The sequence below is a fragment of the Camellia sinensis genome, chromosome 6 (assembly GCF_055761805.1).
Source record: "Camellia sinensis isolate YWXY chromosome 6, ASM5576180v1, whole genome shotgun sequence".
In the NCBI taxonomy this organism is placed as follows: Eukaryota; Viridiplantae; Streptophyta; class Magnoliopsida; order Ericales; family Theaceae; genus Camellia; species Camellia sinensis.
The window spans coordinates 141669855-141696512 of record NC_138966.1 but is presented as its reverse complement, the minus strand read 5'-3'; the positions used below and the strand labels follow the sequence as shown (position 1 = coordinate 141696512).

The 26658-nt window shown below is 36.9% G+C and overlaps 1 protein-coding gene across 6 annotated transcripts; it reads right to left on the bottom strand.

Moving 5' to 3' along the window:
- Nucleotides 1-395: 395 nt before the first annotated feature.
- Nucleotides 396-24910, bottom strand: LOC114295208 (C2 domain-containing protein / GRAM domain-containing protein). 6 transcript variants are annotated; one of them, XM_082874939.1, is made up of 19 exons: nt 24336-24377; nt 24177-24232; nt 23098-23148; nt 22777-22874; nt 22092-22167; nt 20320-20448; nt 20152-20198; nt 19289-19409; nt 18089-18205; nt 17292-17321; nt 17072-17171; nt 12651-12757; nt 12071-12214; nt 11882-11986; nt 10925-11071; nt 10724-10777; nt 2547-2610; nt 880-941; nt 396-794 (listed from the first exon to the last, which is right to left on the bottom strand). In XM_082874939.1, exons 3-19 carry the CDS (start codon nt 23146-23148, stop codon nt 660-662), a joined length of 1587 nt encoding a protein of 528 aa, XP_082731065.1. In that variant the 5' UTR covers nt 24177-24232; nt 24336-24377; the 3' UTR covers nt 396-659. The 6 variants fall into 6 exon arrangements, with proteins under 6 accessions (XP_082731065.1, XP_082731064.1, XP_082731062.1 ...); XM_082874938.1 differs by having other exon boundaries at nt 23098-23167; nt 24336-24376; XM_082874936.1 differs by lacking the exon at nt 24177-24232 and having other exon boundaries at nt 23098-23167; nt 24336-24910.
- Nucleotides 24911-26658: the final 1748 nt, after the last annotated feature.

Here is a 26658-nt window from a genome sequence, read left to right as displayed (position 1 = left end):
ATTAAAGGATCAGTGTAAACTCTTTTAATAATTATTTATTTAAAAAAGTAGTGCAAGTATAAAATTATTTGACAAAAATAGTTATTTCTAAAAATTGCACTTTGAAACCATAATTTCATTTAAAATTGCATCTCCAAATCATGATTTTACGATGAGTTGCTAAAATGCCACATTTTGCAAGCATGATCAACTTGAAACCACAAGTTAAACCAGCAATTTAATAAAAAAGTAGGCTTCGTTTATCCATTTTGTAACTTTTACTTAAATTAATGAATTGAAACAGTAATAAAAAAAAGTAGACAAATTTTAGCACAGTAAATTTTACATTGCTGTGCATTTTTGTTGTGCTAAAATAATAGAAAAACACATTACTTCATTGAAGATGCACTTGGAGATAAATTAAAGCAATCGTTGCATTTCTATCGCTGGAATCGCCATTACATGCATTACAAGTAACAACACACCACTTGTTCTGTTTGCAGGGTGAGATTATATATAAATGATCAACAACTGTTTCCTCAATTAAATTGTTAAATTACAAATTGGCCCCGGTTGCTCTAGAGATGATATACACTATATGTAAACAGAAGGAAAAAAGTACCAAGGTGGTTGAACAATGAAAAGGCAAAATCAATGCAAGATTGCTCTCAAGTACCTTTTTAAGTATTCTCTGGTGTAAGGGTATCGGAAGGAAGAGAAACAACATTGTCGATCACACCACCTCCAGAACCAGAAGTCCTCGCTAAAATAAACGTGCGGGCCACATCTACCATCAACTCCACCTCTTTCTTATACTGTGTTTCAACATTCATTTTATCAGCAAAGGCTAAAGAGAGAACGGAAACAACAATATGATCATTTGGAACGAAGATTGTTTACCTCGTTAATTGCACTTGATTTAATTTTAGATTGCATCACACACCATTTCTTAAAATGAGCACCTGCGCAAGTTGCAGAAATTCACAATAATGCATACACAATATGTAACATGACCACACTGTAGCAAAGCATTATTTCATTTTGTATTAGATTCTCAATATATAATATATATTAAGAGGTCAACTAGTAAATTGGAAACATAGGGGCAGGTCAATGGGACCCCCAAAAAAATCAGAATATAACAAAATTTACAATACCTTTATATGTGAAGAATTTAAAACCAGATGAACTAAGAAAGTCAACAACTCATTAGAGTATGATTAAGGATGGGGAAACCCATGACCGAAGTAACACAAAAGCAGAAGTATTCGAATGCTGTGAGTCGATTAATCATTCTTACATGTAAAAAATGGAGGAAGTGTGCATTTAACTAATAAACTCTATAGAGATTATTATTATTATGGTAAAAAATAAACCAAAATTAAAGAGGGGAAGGTAAAGGTATCAAATCAAGAAAATGGGAAATCTCTATCAAGAGCTTATGTTATTAGAAAATGAGCCCTAAAATATACATAAAGTTATCTAACACCCTCTCTCATGTGCAACTACATCTAGCACATGGAAAGGCAAACAGAAAATCATAGCAAATGGTGGAACAAATACAAAAATCAAGACCTTATTGTGGATCATCTTATTGTGTCCCTCCAAAGTGGCAAACAAGCTACAAAGATCTCCATTAACTAGGACAAATAACCTTGACAGGCAAAATGTAATGCCAAATTCAAATATCAAGCTTGTAAATAAGTGGAATAACCCACGGCACACCAAGGGTCATGTCAGAGCAACCAAATAGGTTAAGATCTCGAATATCACTTGCCCACCCCACCGCAGCCCAACAAACACACACACAAAAAGCACATTCAAATTTCTTTGAATTCACATCTTCAATAGAAATCTATTTCCATTCCATCATGCCCATGCCCTCCCCAGTCCCATAACATTTCCAGAGAAATGCCATCCTAAACCCATCAAGACCCAAATTGTCTCCTCTCAAATATTGTAATGCATGGAGACTCCCAATAGCCAGATCTATAAACTCTTTTTATTCCTAGAACCATCACACCTCCTACTCCATCACAAATATCCTTAATCAAAACATACATTGAATATTCCTTAAATCTTACCAAATATTTCTTCTATTTATAAATACCATGTGCATGTTATCTTTTAACTTAAAACAAAAATAGCATAGCATAACAAAACAACAAGATTTAGTGTCAAGCATCTTACAATTACACAAAGTCAGTAGCTATTAAAATTACAAGTATTATTAATGCATTGATTGATGAGTAAAAATTATAAAATGGATTTTTTTATCAACAACAAAGAAGTAATATTATTAATATAGAATAAAAGTTGAAAAGGGGAAAAAAAGGAGAACAAGAAAGAAGCTATAAAAATGCACTCTCTCCCACAAACTTTTGAAATCTTCAGATTTTCCTTTAAAAATTATGGAATTCCTTTCTAACAAATAACCCAAAGACCCTTGCAAACCACAAAACTCCATAACTTTGCTTAATCATTAAATCTAAACCCTCTAAAATCAATTATCAAATGGAATTAATGGTATGACAATTATAAAAAATGGACACCTAATAGAATCTTACCTACTCTTATATCAACATTGCATGACGATTCAGAGTTTGTCCCCAAAGACCATCTACAATGAACCTGATATATCAAAGAAAAAAAAATTAGTATGGCAAAAAATGAAAGCAAAATACCGTTTCTCTGATTTCTCTAATTCTCAACACAGCGACAATAACAAACAATAATGAGAAAATAACCAAACCAAACCAAACCAAACCAAACCAAACCTGTGAAGATTATTGTATTTTCTATTAGTTATTTTGGGTAGTTTAGTCTATTAGATTATTAGGGTTTATTTCATTTAGGTTATATATATTGTACTCAATGATTATTCAAAAATATATGAAATAGATGTTCTTTGTTATCATGGTATCAGAGCAGGTTCTGAGTCAAACCTCTAGAAGCCCTTGAGTCAACGTCTTCTTCCCTGTGATCGTCTGGTTTGATTGAAGGCTTCTAGCGACCAACAGTTCTCTCGCGAATGCCTCTGCCTGGCTTCGAGACCCGACTGCCCTGTCTCGCGCCTACCTCTTCTGTTCTGCTTCATGAATTTCGTTCGTGGTTCTCTCAGTAATTTCGGCTCCAAGTCTTCGATATCGTTCGTCATTCTTTCGTCAATCGCGACTGCCTGACTCTGCTTTGATTTCTCTCTGGTCGTTCGTGGTTCTGGTCGCTGGGATTGGAACTCTCTCCTTCGCCCTTCCTCATCGTGATCTCTGGCTCACTGTATCTCTCTGACTGATACTACTCTCTCTCTCTTCTCTTCGCACTTCGTCATCGTGGTCTCTGGTTCAGTGTGTATCTGTGTCTGGTACTATTTGTTATTTGCACTGGGTTGTTTGATTATAGCAATATGGCTGATGATAAATTGCAAGCCATCACGACTAAGTTGGATGGCACAAATTATTCTTATTGGTCTCATGTAATGAAAAATTTTATCATGGGTAAAGGTATGTGGAACTATGTTATTGGTGTAACTACTCGACCATTAGAATCCAAAGAAACTGAGGCTGATGTTGCTAAATGGGATAAGGAAAATGCACAAATTCTTACTTGGTTTCATAATTCAGTTCAAACCACCATTGGTATGAATTTCTCCAAGTATTTTACTTCTAAACAAGTTTGAGACTATTTGAAAACTATGTACCTTGAGTCTAACTTTGCAAAACAGTATGAACTTGAGATGTCCATTCGCAGTGCTAGTTAGAAAGATAAGTCCATTCAGGAATTTTATAATGAGATGACTACTTATTGGGATCAGCTTGCTCTAATGGAACCATCAGATTTGCAGTTACTTGACAGTTATACCAAATATCGGGAGAAGCAACGTCTTGTTCAGTTTCTTATGGCCTTTCGTGATCAGTTTGAGCCACTTCGGGGCGCTATTCTTCATCGGTCCCCCTTGCCTTCTGTTGATGGTGCTGTCCGTGAGCTTATTGCAGAAGAAACTCGCTTTAAGGTGGTTCATGGTACTCCTCATTCCCAATCAGTTTTTGCCACTCCTCCGCTCTTGCCAACCCCACCATCTTCTTTATTTCAAGTTACTGGTAAGCCCAAGCCTCGGATTTCTATGGATGAGTGCAGCTTCTGTCATCAGAAAGGCCATTGGAAACATGCTTGTCCTAAGCTGGTGCAGCCCAAAGGCCGTTCACCTGGTCCACCATCCTCTAAGCCGACATCTTCGGGATCTCGCTCATCTGCCACCTTTTCTGCACCAGTTTTTGAGAATGGTCTATCTTCCAATATGCAGTCTATGTTTGAGCAGTTCAAGTCTTTCATGGTGGCCAATCCAACTTTTTCGTCCCAGGCTTCCGCTATGACTACCACTCAATTAGGTTTGTCTGGTTCATCATCCTCAGGTAATATCCACACTTCATGGATCTTTGATTCTGGTTGTTCACATCATATGACCCCTGTTGCATCTCTCCTTAGTAATTGTGTCTCCCCTCCTTCTCCTATCACTATTGCTACTGCCAATGGTTCATCTATGCCTGTCTCCTCTATTGGTTCTATTTTCTCTTCCCATTTGTCTCTTTCTCCTGTATTTTATGTACCTCATCTCTCACTTAGTCTTATTTCTATTAGTTAATTATCTGATTCCGGTTTTGATGTTGTTTTCTCTTCCTCTCATTGTGTTGTACAGGATCGAGTCTCCAAGAGGCAGATTGGGATCGGGGCGTAGAGTTGGAGAACTATATATCTTGGACAGCTTACATGTTCCTTTAGATGTGTCTTCTACTGCATTGTCTTCTTTTTGTTTAAACAATAAGTCCTCTTTATTTTATATTTGGCATTCTAGGTTAGGTCATTTGTCGAGTGATCGTTTGAGGATGTTAGTTCAGTCTGGACATTTAGGCCATTTTCCCATTGTTGATATTTCAGAGTGTCGTGGTTGTAAACTGGCTAAAATGTCTGCTCTTCCATTTAATAAAAGTAGTTCTATTTCATCTTCTCCTTTTCAATTGGTTCATACTGATGTTTGGGGTCCTTCCCCTATAGTTACTAAGGGAGGTTTGCAATATTATGTATCTTTTGTGGATGATATGATCATCACAGGCTCTGATTGTAATACTATTGAGGAGGTTAAGCATCAGTTATTTCAGGAGTTCGAGATGAAAGATTTGGGGTCTCTTTGATATTTTCTTGGTATTGAGGTTGCTACTTCTCCTACTGGGTATCTTCTTTCTCAGACTAAATATGCCCGTGATATTCTTTCTCGTGCCAATCTCACTGATGATAAGATTGTCGACACTCTTCTTGAGTTGCATGCTAAGTTTTCTGCTTCTAATGGCGTTCCTCTTGAGGATCCCACTTTGTATCATGAGTTGGTTGGGTGCCTTGTTTATCTCACCGTTACTCGTCCGGATAACTCCTATGCTGTGCACATTCTCAGTCAGTTTGTTTCTGCTCCTCGCTCAACACACTGGGCTGCCTTACTCCGTACTCTGCGCTACCTTCAGGGCACTTTGTTGCAATATCTGCTGTTATCTGCCTCTTCGGACTTGACTCTCCGTGCCTATGCTGACGCTGATTGGGCCGGTGACATCTCTGATCGCAAATCCACTTCTAGTTTCTGTTTTCCTTGGTGATTCTCTCATATCTTGGAAAAGTAAGAAACAGTCTGTTGTAACTCGTTCCACTGCTGAGGCTGAGTATCGTGCCATGGTTCATGCTACTTCCGAGATAGTCTGGCTTCGCTGGCTTCTCTCTGATATGGGCATCTCTCTTTCTGATCCGACTCCGTTGTATTGTGATAATCAGAGTGCTGTTCAGATTGCTCATAATTCAGTCTTCCATGAGCGGACCAAGCATGTTGAAATCGATTGTCACTTTGTCCGACAGCATCTTCAGGCTGGCATTATTTCTCTTCCTTTTGTTCCGTCCTCTCTTCAGTTGGCCAATTTTTTTACAAAGACTCATACTGTTGCTCGTTTTCGTTTTCTTCTTAGCAAACTTTCGATACTTTCTGCGCTCGCATCCTCAGTTTGAGGGGGGGTGTGAAGATTATTGTATTTTCTATTAGTTATTTAGGGTAGTTTAGTCTATTAGATTATTAGGGTTTATTTCATTTAGGTTATATATATTGTACTCAATGATTATTCAAAAATATATGAAATAGATGTTCTTTGTTATCAAAGCCAAGCCTTAAGTCCCATCAAATGGGATCGGCAAATAATAGTGAGAAAATATCATATAGAAATCAATCTGATATTCATCTTCTTCTTCTTCTTCTTCCTTTTTTTTTTCCTATTTAGTTTGGTCTATAACAATCTGACGGTCCAGCAAAGAGCATGGGCATCCGACAGTCAATTTTGGTTATCATGGTCAAATTCTACAAAACTGGGTTTGTGAAAACTAAAAATTGTAGATCATGTATCATATTTTTTATTTTCTGTTAATGTAAATGTAAATTGTAAATAGTAAATCACCACTACCTACCACCATCACCTACCACCACCTACTCCTCACCTACTACACTCACCCTCTCCTATATAATGAGCCACTCACCATTTGTAATATATACAACAAGCATACATTATTCAATAATACAATTCTCTATTTCTTTTATACATTTATTTTAACATGGTATCAGAGCAAGGTTAAGAACCTAGTCATTCTGCTTCACCGGCGGGCGGCAGTCTCGCCTTGGCCGCCCGCCGGACCTCTACACATACCTTGACTCCGCTGCCACTAAACCCAATTCAACATTCACCTTCAAGATTAGAGCATCATCACCATCATCCCTCTTGGTCACCTACACAAAACACCCTCTCTGTTTCTCCCTCCAGAAAATCGACATTGAAAGCTAAGAACACTCTCAGAGCCTTTGATCAGTATGTTGCCCAAGAGTGGAAATCCATCTCCGCTGCAGCATCAGAGTCCGAAAATATATCCGGCTGCTTCGAATGTAGCATCTGCCTAGACTTTGCACGTGACCCGTGGTTACCCTATGTGGGCACCTTTACTGTTGGCCTTGCATCTATAAATGGTTCCATTTCCAGAACACTTCTCTTGATCAACGACGACACCATCACCCAGCCACGTGTCCGCTTCATGTGCAGCTTCGGCGGCAAGCACCTTCCACGACCCCCACGCACCGGACTCCGTCGAGCTCCTTCGCAGCCAGGGCATCGAGCGACTTCAGGATCCAAGTGGTGGACTAGCAGATAACCTTCTATGGTCTCCAAATATCACTTCCACGCACTCCATATTCAACTACCAAACCGAAAGACAGAGACACACAACACCAAAAGCCAGCTCTCTCTTCTCTCTCTCGGGTTGGTTCTCCACACACACACCCCATTGCCATACTCACACACAGTTTCTCCATCCAACTCCGTGGTCTATCTCCTAGACCCCTTTTCATTATCTCCCTAATTCTTTTACTTTCCCACCGACCCTCTCTCTCCACAGACACTAGTCATCACCCACATGCTCTCCTTTCTTTTCTTTTCTTTATTTTCCACTTTCTTTTATTTTACTATATTTCTTTCTTTTCATATTACATCTCTACCCGTATCCATCATCACCCACATGATCTCCTTTTTCATCCACTGATTCAGCACCCATTCACAGTCTGTTCCCACTCCCACCTTTTTTATTTTTATTCCTCATTATATATTCATCATCCCCTTATTTATTTCTTTATTTATTTTTTATTATTATTATTATTTTTTTCTCGATTCCCTTCTTTTTCCAAAAAAAAAAAAAAAAAAAAAAAAAAAAAAAAAACAATTTACCACTTTGCACAACCACCCATTTTTATTCATCTCAGGGATCCACCCCGATCACAATTTTACACACAAAAAAAAAAAAAAAAAAAAACAACAACAACAACAAAACAAAACAAATAAAAATAAAAATACACATCAACGGCTTTGTTTTCTTTTCTGCAGACGGCCACACACCGACATCCCTTCTCTACTCTGCCGCCGGTCTCTTCTTCTTGCCTCCGTCCTGGGCGGCCTTTGACGGTGCTGCCTCCGTATTTCCTCCTCCACCAAGCAAGTTGACTACTCCCTGCTCCTCCACTGCAGCATATGGCGGCCCTCCAAATCGGAACATCACGGTGGCCTTCCGCTTCAGCTCCTTGTTTTCTGCCCTTAGCACGCTTATCTCTGCTCGCGCATCCTTATACATGCGTTGGAGCAGAGCCAGCTGGGAGTTTAACTGCTGCACCTCATTTGTCCTACTCTGCAGCCGGTGCGACAGATTTGTAACCGCCGTCATGGTTTCCACACATGACTTCAACGTATACTGATTGGCCTCCACATCCGACTGCACCGCCATTTTTTGCTCCACCGACCGCATCGGAAAGTTCAACGGAGCAAACTCCGGGGCACTTGGTTGAGGTTCCAGTGCCACCGCACCAGTTTTCTCTCTTGTTGACTCGTTGAGGTCTGGAAAGAGGGTGAGCAGACCGCGGGACGACGAAGCCATTTTCTGGGCAACAGAGTGTTCCAGAATATCTCTCGCAACAGAGTGTTACAGACTCTCTCTCTCTCAGCACAACGAAGAGTTTTTCAGCGGATTTCGCAGGTTTTTTGCCTCTGCCTCGGCCTAGGGCTCCGTCTTGGTTAAATAGCCGAGGCAGCCACGCGCATCGCGCGCCTCTTGACGCCCGACAAACTGGCACGCCTTTTCATGGCACATCTTTTGATAAAGTGGGCACGCCTTTTGAGGGCACGACTTTTGAGGGCTCGATGTATATCTACATGTATATCTTTTGGGCAGCCTATATACACACTCATACAGTGTCTTCTACACCGGACAGCTTTATCAATCCCTTTGTTTCAACCTCAAATAGGTTTCTATAATCACACCTATTTGAGTTTGAGGGGGGGTTATACACAGTATCATATATAAGTCGCTCATGGTGCACTCCCTAAGTCACTCCCTTGGTGCACCACCACAATCTTCTACAACGGTCCGACATGACCCCATAAACTGTCTGCTACATCGGTCTGACACGACCACACAGTGTCTGCTACTACGGTCCGACATGACCCCATAAACTGTCCCGACATTGATTCCGGTCAGCTTCTACTACGGGTCCGACATGACCCCGTAAACTGTCCTGCTACAACGGTCCGACATGACCTCATAAACTGTCCTGCTACAACGGTCCGACATGACCCCATAAACTGTCCTGCTACAACGGTCCGACATGACCTCATAAACTGTCTTCTACATCGGTCTGACACGACCACACAGTGTCTGCTACAACGGTCCGACATGACCCCGTAAACTGTCTGCTACAACGGTCCGACACGACCATACAGTGTCTCCTATCCCATTTTTTAATTGTCAGCTTATTTTTCTGTTTTGTTACTCTCTCCAAACTCAAGTTGGCTAGTACCTATCCTCCTTGAGTTTGAGGGGGGCTGTTAATGTAAATGTAAATTGTAAATAGTAAATCACCACTACCTACCACCATCACCTACCACCACCTACTCCTCACCTACTCCTCACCTACTACACTCACCCTCTCCTATATAATGAGCCACTCACCATTTGTAATATATACAACAAGCATACATTATTCAATAATACAATTCTCTATTTCTTTTATACATTTATTTTAACATTTTCCAAATAATATATTGTGTTGTATCATGTATCACCAGGTTGAATTTAATTAAATATGTATATAAATGAAATAAAAAATGGGGCAGGTGAGGGATAAAAAAAATACATTGCATACCGCTGATCCAGACCACACAGTAATTTACATTCTTTATTTCAACCGTAGCATGGAATGCTAAAGAATGGACAAGATATTTTTTCAAATATGACCTGCACTCTCATATTGAGAGAGAGAGAAGTACCAAAAACTTCTCCACAATTGCAAATTGTTGAATTATTAGCCACCATCTCATCTAAAAACTTAAGATGTTAGAGAGAGAGGGGGGGGGGGGGGGGGGGGGGACAACTTTATTATTTATATCCTCAACACAAATTACTAGACAAAATTCACAGCTCTATACAAATTCAAACCCGCCACCTCAAAATGAATAGTAAATAAATTGAACACCAAATAAATAAACAACTGTTGCTCATGCTTCAGTTACTTGACAAGGAGTTGTATTGAAGCCTTGAAGGGCTTATTTTTAAGAAGTTTTTCAAAACCAACATTGGGATGATGATGCACTAATCATGTTAAACGTCAACATAGCAGTTAAATAACATATGGAACACAATGCTTTTTTAGATATTGAGATAACCAATTTCCTATATTTATTTATTTATTTTACTTTCTTAAAGTTTTTTGTTTATAAATAAAGAGAAGTTGTAGTTTATATTGTTGTCTCAAATTTTAACAGAACCATTGAGCAGGGAAAATACAGAAGAGATCTTACATTATATGCTTCAAAATATAAAAAAAATATCCTATTTTATATCAAAGGCCATCAGTCAGGGTTGCGCTTCATTTTCATGCATGAGAAAGTAATAAAACCCGTAAACCACACATTCAAAGAATATATATATACACCCAATTTAGTCCCCATTTGATAGGGCTCTAGGAGGGGAGCGGTAGATTGGGTACAAACTTAACCTTTGGCATAATTTACACAAAGTGGCTGCCATCAGGTAATATAGACAAATAATCCACAACAAAACATATTACAGTGGAAAGAAAAATATATTATTAACAAGAGATAATAAACCACAAAGATGTCCAAGATATTGATACCTCAAAGTAAGACCCAAATGGTACATCATGCGCCTGTTGTACGGTCTCAAACACCTAATGGAGGAGAATTTAGGATGTACAGTGCATTAGTTACAGCAGCAATCTAATTTCAGAGCCAAAACAAAAAACTAGAGAAATTAATTACAAAAAAATATATTGCAGAAAACTAATCGAATTAGGACATAAAATAAGTAGTTGCACCAGCTGATTCTTATCTTGTGACAAAACAGCATGCTGCCACTCTGTCATTGCTGTATCTGGAGGGCACATAGGACTGTTACACAGGGCCCTCAATTTTATCTCTCTGACTTGGCCATCATATTCATCAGCATCATGCCACGGACCAATCTAAAATTAGCATAAAAGAAAATACAAAATATTTTAGATTAATTAGAAGCAGTTTGTAAAACAGAAATTACAGTCATCCCTAGGGTTTAAAAAATTCAGATACATCTCATGGTGGGGGTTGATCTTGGTTGATCATAGGCTATAAGTTTGTATTACTAGAGTACTGTGTTTATGTAAATCTCTGTCCTAATTTTAGAATATCAAAATATTGATTAAATCTGACAAATTGAGGTTAAAAGATTAATAGCATATCATTGAGTTTGAGGGGTCACTGATAATTTTAACAAATTCACTGCATCATTCGACTCTTGATGTGTAATGCTCGATAGTCCCAACACTGCTACACCACGATTGATATCGACTCGTCTTCTGATACCACTATTTAAAACCATGCACTAATCTTTAAGACTGATTTCAATCGTTGACTGTTGCAGAGGGCATGCATAAAAGGTGAAATTGTCGAAACAAAACTTTTACTATAAGCTATTTTGTGGGGTGCAAAAATTTTCAACTTGCAAAAGTTTAATGAAAAAGAACAACGCTAACTACAGTAACTAGAAAGTCACAACTAAGGTCAGGACAACATATGTGGAGTTTCCAGTTAAATGTCCAACATTAAATTTTGATGTGAAAAATGAAACTACTGCACTCTTCTTGACTAGCAAGAAGAAACCAAATATCTTAATGGAGTACAAGCTGAAGATTGAAAACTTCTCAAATTGATCATCATGCGAAAACAATTTAACCAATCGAAAACATAAAATTTCAGAAGACAAATAAACATTATCAACATAAAATCTTGGTACTTACAGTAAGGTTAGTGTCCTTTCGGACTGAACGATACTCATTTATAAAATTTGAGTCATCATTCAACAATAGGTCAAAGAATTGCTCTGCTGTACTTGGGAAAACATCCTGAGGGGAATTAACATAGATAATATTAACATGAAACGAAAAGAAATTAAATACTCAAGGAGAGTGAAAAACAATTATACATACATTGTGTATACTAACTAAGGCTTCTTCTTTGACGAAGGGTTGGAACTTCACAGTCTTGGGCACGCTTTCTTCAGTAATCTTAGCCTGGCTTTTGCTGCTTCTAACAGAGCTGCTCTGTGCACGAAGAGCAGACTGCTCCTTCTCCTGTATAACAGTAAGAATAGAACAATCAAAGAAGTTTAATAGCTATTTAAATAGTTCAGGGTCAAAACTTAACAAAAGTAAAGGTAAAATGTCCAGGGCAATGACTTGCAAGCAGCCCTAACCTAATTCAAGCAGAGGAACCATAAGTATCATTTCACATAGTTCAGAAGATTACCAAATATAATTCTACTACTCATATGTACCAAATAAATGGTATATCTCATGTGTAACTAATAATAACTTGAAAGCTGATTCATGAGGATATTCATGTTTGTGCTATCACATTTGATCCTCTATGTCAAGGTTTTTGCTCAAACGTAAAACAAAAATGAAATAATGACTCACAAATCACAACCAACAAGACGTTTTTAAAAATTGAATGCAAACAATGCTAGACAATAAAAAAAAAAACGATTATAAAGTACTGGGAGCAGACCTTCTTCTCATCTTCTACCATAGTATGGAAATGCTTGGCAGCGCGTTGTAAAGCTCTTAGCGCATGATTTCTGTTCCAAAATGATGCAAACATATATCTGACTCTACCTGAAAATGGAAATAGAAAAATGTTAGCGATGTGCAGAAACTCCTTTAACAATTATTAATCTTTTTTTACCCTAAGAACAAAACAAATGTAGACCCCCTACAATTTACCTAAATAAATTTGTTTGAACTTAATGCCAAAACTACTAAATCATCTTCAACGAAATCATACAAAGATAGTTATAAATAAACACTCCCGACACGAATTCATACTACAGACACAACACAAAGGCCAAGGCCACTGCTGGTAGTGGTACCAAAATCCTTAGAGGCTTCAAGGGCCTGAGGTCACAAAGGTGGTCAAGTGTGTTCCTCATGTACAAGAGGTACAGCGTACACCGTGTCTCTTTGGCTTCACTGAGAATGTTTTGCTATGGAGACCTCAACTGACATGGCTCAAACCTCAAAGGGTGGCACCAAAATACATGGTGACAATTGATTGGTCCTCATCTCACCTCAAAAGGCTGACACGTGGTCTCCAAATCAGTGGAGATGATGACACGGCAGTGACAAGGTGAACTACATAGGAGATCTAGACACTTACACCCACATTCTGAAACTATCAATAACTAAAAAGGTCATGCTAGACACTAGCAATCGTTGGACACCACCTAACACGTGTTAGACACACATCCAAATATATCTTATTAGTTTTTTAATATTTTTTGAACCAGATACACTTCCATATTTGAGAGACACATGTCCATCACTTAGATACACATGAAAACACATCACAAGTTCGAATAAATTGTTAGTGTTTTCATGTATTTATGTAAAAAATATTTGTTAATGATTGCGTCCCAGTCGTGTCATGTCTTGATTGATTCAAAAATTGTCATTTTGACGTGACCATAAAAAGAAAGTTGTTAAAATCCACCTACTCTCCACCTACTTCACCCACTTAAACCTACTCCACTAAACCTAACCCACTACACCACTACCACCTCCACTTCACCTACTCCTTACCTACTACACACTCACCCTCTTCTATATATAGGAATCATGAATCATTGTAATAGACATCAATATATCAATCAATAATAATACATACAATTTATTCTCTCTCTTTCTCTATATATTATTTATTACATGGTATCAGAGCTGGTTTAAAACCTAGTATTTTCGCTTCCCCGGCGGGCGGCAACCTCACCTTAGCCGCCCGCCGGACCTCAACCTATTCCGCTGATAAAATCAACAAAGATTTGTGCAACTATAGTCATGTGTGAGGCTGATGGAGAAGAATTCTTCACCTCATATGACGAGACAGTCTGGAACTGGAATTCTGCAGCAGCTAGATTATAGCTTGGTTGAGTGCCAAGCTTTGGTTCTTCCACCCACTCTTGAACTTGCCCAGCAAAGTGTGAAGGTTCATGCTTGTGTTGGAGGGACTAGTGTGCGCGAAGATCAGCGCATTCTCTCCAGTGGGGTTCATGTTGTTGTTGGTACTCCTGGTCGTGTGTTTGACATGTTGCGGAGACAATCACTTCGCCCTGTTTACATCAAAATGTTTGTCTTGGATGAAGCTGATGAAATGCTGTCACGAGGTTTTTAAAAATCAGATCTATGATATTTTCCAGTTGCTGCCACCCAAAATCCAGGTTGGGGTGTTCTCAGTTGCTGCCACCCAAAATCCAGGTTGGGGTGTTCTCTGCCACAATGCCACCAGAGGCTCTTGAAATCACCAGGAAATTCATGAATAAGCCTGGAAAGAGAAAAAGCTCATGCTAGGATTTGCGAAGTGATTCGCTGCAGGAATTTTGGCTTTGGATGAAACCCTTACCATACTCCACTCATTCTCTCCAACTGTTCTAACTTTTTATTTTTATTATTATTATTATTATATCAAATAATCAATGCACTCATGTTCCCCACTAACAGTGTCCACTTTTGACCCAAACCATTTTCAATCCATCATTTCTCCTTCACCTTTTGCACCCCACTCACCGACTCTCTCTCCACTTTATCACATGGGTTTGTCCCTCTCTCTCCTCCATTTGATTTCAAAAATCACTTATTTTTATTTATTTTTTCCAAGTCACTTTTCCTCTTTTTTAAATACCCCACTTTATTTTGAAACAATCGCACTGATGTTTTTCATATAATCCATCTATAAATATTTTTTATCTATTTTCTTTCTCCCTTGTTTTCTTTCATTTTATTTTTATTTTTTCAACAAAACACTCCCAAAAAAAAAAAAAAAAAAAAAAAAAAAAAAAAAAAACAACATTTTACAAACTTGTTTTTTCTTCATGCCGGGGATCAACCCCGATCAGCATTTTACACCATAAAAAAAAATAAAAATAAAAATAAAAAAAATAAAAAAACACAAAACAAAACAAAACACAACCAACACAAATCGGAACAGTGGGATTTTTCTTCTCGCCTATTCTGCCGGTCTTTTCTTCTTGCCACCGTCTTGGGCGGCCCTTGCCAGTGTTGCCTCCGTGTTTCCCACTCCACTGGGCATGATCACTACTCCCTGCTCCTCCACTGCAGCATATGGCGGCCCTCCAAATCGGAACATAAAACTGGCCTTCCGCTTCAGCTCCTTGTTTTCCGCCTTTAGCACACTTATCTCTGCTCGCGCATCCTTATACATGCGTTGGAGCAGAGCCAGTTGGGCGTTTAACTGCTGCACCTCATTTGTCCTACTCTGCAGCCGGTTCGACAAATTTGTAACCGCAGTCATGGTTTCCACACATGACTTCAAGGTATACTGATTGGCCTCCACATCCGACTGCACCGCCATTTTTTGCTCCACCGACCGCATCGGAAAGTTCAACGGAGCAAAACCAGAGGTGTTTGGTTGAGGTTCACAGGCCACCGCACCAGTTATCTCTCTTGTTGACTCGTTGAGGTCGGGAAAGAGAGTAAGCAGACCACGGGAAGAAGAGGCTATGTTCTGGGTAGCTGAACGGGAAGAAGAAGCCATGTTTTTGGGTTGCTGAGTGTTTCAGAGAAGGGTTGGTTACAGAATGTTACAGAGAACGAAGAGGTTTCAACTGGTTTGTTATGCTTCCAAGCCTCAGACTTCGCTTTGGTTTATAAAGACAGAGACGACGAGGCCGACACGCGCTCTGTCAATCACGTGCATCGCCGCGTGTCAGGCGCCCCTTTTGATGGCTCGACGCTTTCTGTCGGGCATGTCTTTTGATGAAGTGGGAGCGCCTTTTGATGGCACGCCTTTTTATGGATTGGGCACGCCTTTTGATGGCACGCCTTTTGAAAGATTGGGCACACCTTTTGAGGGTGTGACTTTTTATGGGTCCGACAAGACTCTGTAAACTGTCCCGACATTGATTCCGGTTAGCTCCTTCATGGGTCCGACAAGACTCTGTAAACTGTCCCGACATTGATTCCGGTTAGTTTCTACATGGGTCCGACAAGACTCTGTAAACTGTCCCGACATTGATTCCGGTTAGCTCCTTTATGGGTCCGACAAGACTCTGTAAACTGTCCCGACATTGATTCCGGTTAGTTTCTACAAGGGTCCAACAAGACTCCGTAAACTGTCACAACAACTGTCACAACATTGTCTGCTACAACGGTCCGACATGACCCCATAAACTGTCTTCTACATCGGTCTGACACCGCCATCCAGTGTCCTCTACACCGTTATGACACCACCATACAGTGTCCTCTACATGGTTATGACACCCCCATACAGTGTCCTCTACAACGTTATGACACCACCATCCAGTGTCTTCACCAATGGTCTGACACGACCATACAGTGTCTCTTATCCTCTTTTATTTTTATGTATTTTCTTGTTTTGTTACTCTCTCCAAACTCACGTTGGTTAGTTCCTATCCCCCTTGAGTTTGCGGGGGGCTGTTAAAATCCACCTACTCTCCACCTACTTCACCCACTTAAACCTACTCCACTAAACCTAACCCACTACACCACTACCACCTCCACTTCACCTACTCCTTACCTACTACACACTCACCCTCTTCTATATATAGGAATCATGAATCATTGTAATAGACATCAATATATCAATCAATAATAATACATACAATTTATTCTCTCTCTTTCTCTATATATTATTTCTTACAAAAGTGATGGCACTATTATATGTTGCTGTTCCACCTTACGCATCATGACATAATATCATTTTGATGTTGGGGTTTGTACAAGACACTACTCTCGAATAAAATTCTGACACAAGAAGTACTATATTATTTAAATCCACTACACAACAACAATATGGTCAAGAAATACTTATTGCAATCCAAAACATGTTTACCTTAAATACAAGTAAAATCCATTAGCAACAACCCTTAACAGTTTTTAGACCTCAAAATTAACACTAACCATCAGGACTTCCCAACGGAGGCACACCATGGCCGCCAGCACCCATGCGAAGAATAATTGTAATGGCTGGATTAATAAATGCATGTTGGCTCCTCTTTATCTGTATAAATGAACAAAAGAATTGCAATCCACAGAACCTTCTATATTATCTAAGCCATTCTATTCAGCCAACAACATAATGATGGAATGATCACAAACAAACATAGGTGAAACTATGTACCTCATCAATATCTCCGAATGGAATAATCACCTGTCAAATGGAAACATAATGCAGATAACATGAGCACTGCCTACAAAAGGTTTCAATCATAGCATACTAAGTCCAAAAAGTCTGTCACCATCAAGCAGTAGAAATATGTGATAAACAAAAGCATTATTAAATTTAATGTACAAAACCCAGAAGACCTATTATTTTCTAATATTACTTATCAAATAAATAATTAATTGCAAAAAAAAGTACAAAAACTGAACTGTATGTGTAAGGTGCAATAAATGTACGTGTAAGGTGCAATATAAGAAACACAAAATAAAAGAGAGCATGGATCAGGGTTCTGAGAAAATACATAGCAGCCTATGGTACAACAGAATATGCCAGAGATAGAGCCAAATGGAGGAAAGTATATTAGTAGGCACCTCTAAGGGGCTAAAGATAGGGAGAGTAGAACTTATATGAAAGGATAATGAAGGAACAATGAATATCATCTTGGTCTTCCAAAATTTTAAAATGTTTTCCCAAAGGTGAGCCTAACTAAGAAGCTCATAAGAATGCCATGAGTTGGGGTTCAGAGGGTTCTAGGAGATGTGCAACTCCGTTGGTATGCATCACAAAGGCCTCTACTACATGAGAAAATTGGGCAACTCCATTGGTATGCATAACAAAGCACTTCAAAAGAAAGACCAGTCAAAGATAATGCCAAATAAAATTCAGCTGCGAAAATTTCATTCCATTGTATTTGTACCTTCTTAGAAAATTATATAAAAATAACTAGATCTTTGAAACCAAGAATGACAGCTAACCTTCATTTGCTTCGAAAATACATTAGAATGGAAACAGATGTGCCATGCAGAGACATACATACGACCGTGATACAAAAAGGACCTCTCGAGTGCACATGAATAGCTATGTGCAGCAACCTGAAAAATGAAGTATTAATCAGGTCAGTAGTTATTGCAAAAGGTCATACAACTTGAATTTTTTGTATTGCCAAAATTTCAAGCTTCTACTATATGTGTGTGCGCGCACGCGTGATAGGTAAAGAAAGAAAATTTCAAACCATATATTATATAGATGGAACCAAGGTTTTAAAAAGCGGCCACAACCGTTATGTAACGGTTTTGGTGGTTACCGCCACCCGTTACGGCCGCTTTTGCAGTGTGATTGAGATTCACAGGTGTGTCGGCTGTAGCGGCTGCCGTAGCGGTCATAACGGTACCGTAACAGTCGTAACGGCCTGTTACGCACCATTACGTAACGCTCCGAACTGTTTCTTTCGAAAAAACACACAAAAAAAAAGCTAAAAATGGTGAAGAGGGATAGAGAGAAGTGGGAAGATAAAAAGAGAAGATGGAAGAGCAAGAGATAGAGAGAGAAGAGGGAAGATGAAGAACATATTATTGATTTGTTGAAACTGTAAAACCTATGTTATTCTATTCAACTGCTATCATTCAACCATTTTGTTTGTGTGTGTCTATCTATATATTGTTTGATAATAATAATAATAATAATAATAATAATAATAAATGTGATTTTTATCTATTTGGCTTGGTTAAAATATGTATATATATATATTTAGCCTCTTATTTATTCTCTTACTTTTGTCATTGTTTATTTTATATATAATAGTTAATGATGGATTTTTTGTATAATATAAAGTCATTAATTATTAAAATAAAATGTAAAAAACTCAGTTTATAGTGATTTAAAAATATAAAATATATTGGATCATACTTAAAAATTTACAAAAATTGATCAATATTTATTTTAAACCCAATAAATATGATCATGGAAAAAAAATATGCGTATCGGTAAGTTTTTTTTAAATTATGCTAAAAATAAAAAAATTCACGATTCCAGTTACCGCAACCGTTATGCTACGGCCTTTACACCCCGCAACCGCACCACCGCCACCGTTACGGCGACCGCAACCGCTTTTTAGAACCTTGGATGGAACTCAAGTGAATACACATGTGAAAAATATCAGTGTTAACAAAACTTGCCTCATCTGGAAGGAGATCAAATATTGTTTGCAGAGGCCCAGGTTTTTGATGAACAACTGTTAGTCCTTGTTTATCTGAAATCCTTCTTCTAGCCTTAGCTCCAGCATAACCATCCAAAGCCCTAAAAGGAGATAGTTTTATGCTAATTCAATACATTGAATGATAAAAATACAACACAATGAACAACAAAATTCTAGAATATTATAGTCCTTTTGTGTCTGTTTGGTTTGATTTTTTAAAAACTGTTTTTAGATGAGTTTTTGTTTATTTTTAATAATTTTTTAAATATTTTTATCAATTTTTTGTACTTTTTAGATGTACCTAATCAAGATGCATCTAAAAAGTAAAATAAATTGGCTAAAATATTAAAAATAAGCGAAAATTCAAACAAAAATCTGTGCACTTTTTTGTTCGGATTTTCGTTTGTTTTTAGTGAATTTTTTTTATATGTTAGTTAAATTTTTTTACTTTTTAGATGTACCTAACCTTGATGTATCTAAAATGTTAAAAAACTAAATAAATAAATAATTGACTAAAATATGAAAAAAGTTCAGTGAAGACAAACGAAAGTCCGTTTAAAAGTGGTTTATGAAAATGTAAACAAAACAAAGCCTCTTGAGTATCATAAACATTATGATTCTTGATAGAAATGTTTAGACAACAGGCGTTTCCACCCAGTCAATATGAAAATTGACATTCTCTGAGAAACCTCTAGCATAAATAATTCAAGGTGACGCAGAGAAATTGAACAAAATATCTGGCTATTTAATGTCAAGAAGTAAAGCTGCTTGTGTATGATATACTAGAAGATCAAAACAAAAAAAGGGACTAAACAACAGAAAAGAAATAAAGCAAAGGGCAACCTGGAAGAATTTACAGGGAATTTTATTGTAACAATGTGGAGACAAACCTGACAAACAATCAGAAACATTTCAAATTCTATAAGGAATAATATGTAAAAGATGTCATTGGCTATATAATATAGATAGACTACCTAAAAAAACAGAAAATGGGGCAGAAGGAACAAGTACCTGCCCCGATGTGCTATCCAACGGGTACCACACAGCACCAGTTTGACCTTCACTTTCAACGGGAATAGTAACTGAACCAAGAACTGCACTTTTCCAAACTATGTCCCAATCATGTATTGTCACATTAATCTGCCAATACAATTGAGAGATAAATTACTTCAAGAGACCTAAACCAAATGAGACACACACAAGAGCACATGTATATACATATGAAGTATAAAGTTTAAGAGATACACCATAAAACATTCTTGCATTTGATACAAATAAAAAATGATGTCCTGGTTCAAGCCACTACGAGAACATCCTGAGATATCCTATGACTCTGGTTTATTCAAGTGCTACAAAACCACTAACATTGCATATAGTTGAGAAAATTCAGGAACTCCTTTCATTGATACAACCATCTGACATCATTCTCACCTCATTAGATATATGTGTCCAATAATTCCCATTAGATATACACTTACCAAGCATATCCATCAATTTATACACTTACCAAGCACGTCCATCAATTAAATTGTGTTATATAATTGTATGTAACACTTCCATTATATTATATGCATGTTTATTGCATAATTGGTATAAAATGATGATTGCTATCATTTTAACTCATTTGCCTATACCATGATAAACACTTGTAACCACCTTGGACTAATATCTGGCCATACACGTGCCACTAAGTCCAAGCACTCGGTCATACAACAAACTGCATCTTTATGATCTTAGCAGCCCCAAGGGTCCCATCAACTCACCAAGTGTGGCATTCGCATAGGTGCATATTTATTTTTTGGGTATGCTTCCATTGTCACATGGGTTTATATTTTAACGTAGGGATCACAGTTATGAGGTGGGGTTTATTCCCAACAAACTCATCAAGCTCAATTGTAATATTTCATATAGTTGCAAGTTTTTTTTTGTCAAAAAGTTAATACAATATATACGATAATTTTAATAGAGCTAGTAAAATTTAAGTTTCTTAATGATTACCTTGACTAAAATTCTTAAAGCTGCCACTGATAATAATCATTTTACTCCACACATGCCATGTTCCCAACTAGGACATCAACTAAACATTAAATTATGTTCCACTGATAATAAATTATGTTCCACAATTTACCTTTAAATTTTAATAACCATGATCATAAACATTAAACTTTCAATATTCCAAGATAAATTCTCTTTCAACTTCTTCTGTGAAACACCTAAATAATCAAATAATCAATCTAAATGCACAATTGAGATTCCAAATAATCAATTTTTGATCTCCAAATATTTGAAGTGTTTTAGATGAGTTAGACCAATTTAAAGCTTCGTAGAAGCACCAGAACCTGAATTTTCTATCCTCATGAAAAATTTAAACATAAAAAATCAATGAGTCGAGTTTAAAAATATTCATGATGCTTGAACATCTTCAACAATACTCTCACATATTTGAGATGATCATGGGAAATACCTTGCTTCCTTGATCCCTCTCCAGGATGACCCAGTAAAAACAACATATACATTAAGATGTATGTGTTAAAGCAGTGATAGTGCCATTTGTGTCAACATTCTATAATTGTGGTGCCGATAGATTTGTGATGGAGAAAAAATGCACATGTTTCGACATTATAAGAATAGGACAAAACTCTGATGTAGAATCACAATATAAAAAGTAACATAGCCTTTCCTTTAGAAATCAATTGGTATTGTCCTGAACGGTAGTAGTAGTAGTACAAACTCCGGTACATGAAAATTATATGTATGTGTAGATTATATATCAAAGAAACTACCTGGACAGGAAGCGCATCAACAGAAAAGTTGAACTCTTCTCCCCACATGGGATTTCTTGAGCCAGGAACCATTGAACTGCAACAGAGGGGCAAAAAAAAATTTTTTTGCAGCAGAATAAAAGTGTAGTGATACCACATAAAAATTTGGCAGGTAGTCCAATCAAGTAGATGATAAAGGAAATATAATGCCATTAACAGTAACAGGACGTTAAAGAAATCACCAGAGCAAAGCAATCAGAATTGGTAAAGCAAAAAATAAAAAAACACTCCTTCAAAGTTATCTGTAGGATAAGTTGATAACCCATTTCACAATATCATACCAACAAAAAGGCAACAAATAGTATCCATTCATCATGTTTCCATTATAAGAAATGGATTATCTACTAGCTGCAATAAAAAAAACCGTAAACACAAATAAAAGAACATCACGTGATCGACTATTATCCATTTTTTGGGGTCAACAAGGGACTTGAGCCATTGACATCAAGGTTGACAAAGCAATCAGGTACCAGTCGTCCTATAACAACAGTTGTAATTGATATTCTCTATTTGATAAGCTCCATCAAAATATAAAAGCTACATTATAGGAATCATAACAAAGGATTGAACTCAATAAAAGACAAAATAGAAGGGTACACATGTACTAAATCAGAAAAATACATAAGTGGAAATCAGATCCAATTACCTGAACCGCTTTTCGGTACCACACTTGATGATTGCATAAGGATCTGAAGTGCCATTCAAGTTAGCACTCATAAGATTTTTGGCTGCCAACAGCTCCACCTGAAATAAAAAGCATACATTAATACTTGTCATTGAAAAGAATTTTCAAAGATGGCCCACTACATGAACGAAGAAAATTTGATGCAAGATTACCCTTCGCATAACAGTAGTACACATTTTGCGTGTAAAACAAGTAGAAAACTAACAGGCATCACACTTCAATGCCTATCTGAAATAATTTTAAAAAAAAAAACAATAACATGATTAAAACATCCAGAAATACCTTTATCCTATAAGCCGAAGTGGTTTGATGGTCTCCGTTCAGCTGGCCCATCTACAAAATAAATGCAGAACTGCATGTCAAACAAGTAAAAAATTACTCCATGAAACCACAAAATAAAATAAAAAACTACAAGGTAATGCAAATAAAGATCCAATCTATTGAGTCAAGGTATCACAGTTTCAGGAATTCAAAGACAAATAACCAGAAAATCAGATTCACCTCACAGAGAGAAAATAAAGTATCACCAATTCAAATCAAAGACAAAAAAAAAATTCAAGCAAAATTGCTGGGTATCATACCAGTCAACACCAATTCTATTTCAGAATCCACTGCTGATTAATAATGCCACTAACAACAAAATTTTAAATAAATAACTTTATGTACATTTAGAAAATGTAAATCATCTATAAATTTCTTAGCTTTAATTACCCTGTAAAACTCAGGGATAGATTTTTTTGTTTCAGGCATTAAATTACACAGCCCATACTAGAAAGCATAGTTTTTAAGGTGTGTTTGAATGTCCCATTAAATTTGAATCGTTCAATTGCATCTTCTGTGACATTGAAGTCCTTTATTTTCTTAGATGGCTTGATTTTATGTGATGATTATTCAAAATCATTTAAGTGATGACTGCAATTTTCTTAAATAGCTTCAATCAAGATGATACGTAGAAAGGCCAATTGAGGCACTCAAATTGAGAGGACGTCCAGACACAACTTAATGTATAATAATGTATAAGTTTTTACTTATGACCAAAATCAATAGACAATGATACCCATGACTGTTTCATCAATATGAGGAATAATTTTTCACTTTCAAAGTAACTGTGTTGAGAAAGGTATTGACTCTAGTCAACGAGCGTGAACAATAACAGTGCTTTTTTCCTTTTAATACAGGCACATCATCTCTGAGGTAAGACAAGAAAAGAAAAGAGGAAAACTGCCTCATAAATCAAAACATTTGTTTCAAAAAAGCAAAACTTTGCTTCCAAACCAACTTTACTCAATAAAGCTCTCTCCTTTTGCTCTCCTTTTCTTTTCTTCTAAAAATTTAGCTTTAAAAGCAAAATTCAATTTTACCTTCAATACCAACGCAATCCAAACAATGCCTTAACATTCGATCTTCTCAGTGTTAACTAACAATTCCAACACAAATCACAGATTACTATATACAAAAAAAATCACAAAATTCAACAAAACTGATTTGATAAAAAAAAACTATATATATAGAGAAACGACCTTGTCTTTATCATCACCAGATAGAAGAGAATTATCGAATTGATTTTCAGCACCAATCTCTCCACCGCTTCCACCAACGCCAGTAGCGTAGGCGAAGAACCAGTAGGCGGCGATCACGAAAGCCGCGGCGGCGACGCTGACTTCGACCTCCCACCACGACGGCAGTAGGAAATCAAACGCCGTGTCGATCATGCCGGAATTGTTGAATTGGAATTGTTTAGCCATTGGATCAGAGAATCGGAGAATTTTCTAGGGCTTTGATTAGAGAAAGTCAGACCCTAGGGTTTGGAGTATTGAGAGTATTGGTGGAGAGAGAGAGAGAGAGTGAGAACGCGAGCATTGTGGAGAGGGAAAGTCAAATGGGGATGGTGGTTGGATGTGGAAGAAGAGACAGACGACGTTGTTGAATGCGATGTTAATTGAGAGACTAAGGAGAGAGATTGTGTGATCATTGTTGGGTTTTTAGTGACTAATTTGCCCTTGCGGTTGTTTGAAATGTTGTGTGGTTTAGGGTGAAATAAAGTGGAAGATGTGAGGCTACTCTTGCCAAAAGAATTCAAAAAGGCAATGAACTTTTGTTGTAACGCCTAGAACTTTGACACGCTGTCCCTATTTACAACAAGAAAAACAAACAAATTTATTGTTCAACTCCAAAATAAATAAATAAATAAATACAACACACTTGTAAGAAAGAATTGTTGTGCCTAAATTTATAGTTAATTTTTGTGTTTCTAATTTTTTTTTCTCAAAACAAAAATTAATTAATTGTTAATTGTGAGAAATTTTTTATAATATTTGATAATGCATTGTTCATTTTTATTTTATTTTATAATATATAAAAATTATCTTAGTTAAGAATTAGATAAGGTAATAAATCCACCAATCGCCTAGAAAAGTTATGACTGTGTTCGCATCTACCAGTGTTCATATCTATAGATGCGAGTACAAGCAAGAATGTTAGTTCATCAAATAAGATAGATCAGCCAATTACTTAAGGAAGCTATTCTTGTGTTGCATCTATAGATACAAAACACTGTGAGTTTCACGTGCCCTTACTATATGCATAAATAACACATGACAAACCATTATTGCCTAACATGTTCGCATTTATAGATGCAAAACAGTCACTACACACTCAATTCACACCTTAAATTTGAAACTAAAAGCTCTCAACAGACTCAATTCTTCATCAACATTAAAAAATACAAAGGTATTTCATCGTGTGAACTATAGTGCCATCTCTCATGCTTTCAGTCACAATCCAACTTAACAAACGGTTTGAATTTATGTTCTCTTTTTTGAAGGAAAAAATATTTGAACATATACCCTAAATCAAGTACAACTTTTGGAGCTGTTTCCATACAAAGGGTATTCACTCACTCAAAAGATTGGTATCAAAATTGAATAATCACACCCAACGCATGAATTTGACCCTTTATTTATTTATTTCCATTTTACCTATGAATTCATGCAATAAATGAATTTGTGACTCTTAGCCCAATCAAATCCATCCAAGTTGCAACCCTAGTGTCATCTTGGTAGACTTGACTCTCTATTGCAACACACTTCATTCAGCCATTCCATTCGAAAAGAATTCAACTTATTCGAAAATCCACCGTGTACCCCCTAACAATTGAGAATATACGATAGTGGAGTGTTTTGAGAAGTTGATAAAAAGTTAATTTTTTGACTTTTTTAGTCTATTTTTGTCTTTTTGTGAGTAAAAAATATGAGAGGTAATATGACTCAAAATGAATAAAAAAGTCAAAAGCTGGCGTTTTTAGCTCTTCCCAAAAGAGCCCAGTATAATTCTGTCCCCTATTGAAAACCTTTTTGATATTTTCAAGTGTACTAAAGTATACTAAAAAATTTTAATAAAGAAAATGATAGAGGTTTGCAAAGAAGATGATGCTTTTGTGTGTACATATATATACACATGTATGTATAGTAAGGGAATAAATACATCCCACTTTATTCACCAAAAAAAAAAAAAATACATCCCACTTATTGATGATGAAAATCTACAAAGAAGATGATAAGAACCGATTCGTGTTCGTGCTATACGAAAGAAGTCAATGTTAATATTTTATGACGTTCAAGTGAGTTCATTGTAAAAGAGATATTAACAGATAAATTATATATAGAATGTGGGGATATCTCTTTTTCTAATGTTAAACTGCGTAAAATTTTTAAGTTTATAAATAATTCATAACTTAGCACAAAAAATATTACAAATTTATGGTAAAATTATTAATATTTATAATGTTTACTATATATTTAGAGCTGCTCAAAAGCAGCTCTAATGAGCTGTCACCGTTTAACA

Bases quoted from the DNA above. Each gene is read 5' to 3' on its own strand.
- LOC114295208 (XM_082874934.1), bottom strand. From the start codon at position 24,560: ATGGCTAAACAATTCCAATTCAACAATTCCGGCATGATCGACACGGCG. The intron at 20,199-20,319 runs GTACTTGTTCCT...ATTGTTTGTCAG, and splicing joins TGGATAGCACATCGGGGCAG to GTTTGTCTCCACATTGTTAC. The intron at 11,072-11,881 runs GTAAGTACCAAG...TGCTAATTTTAG, and splicing joins GAAAGGACACTAACCTTACT to ATTGGTCCGTGGCATGATGC.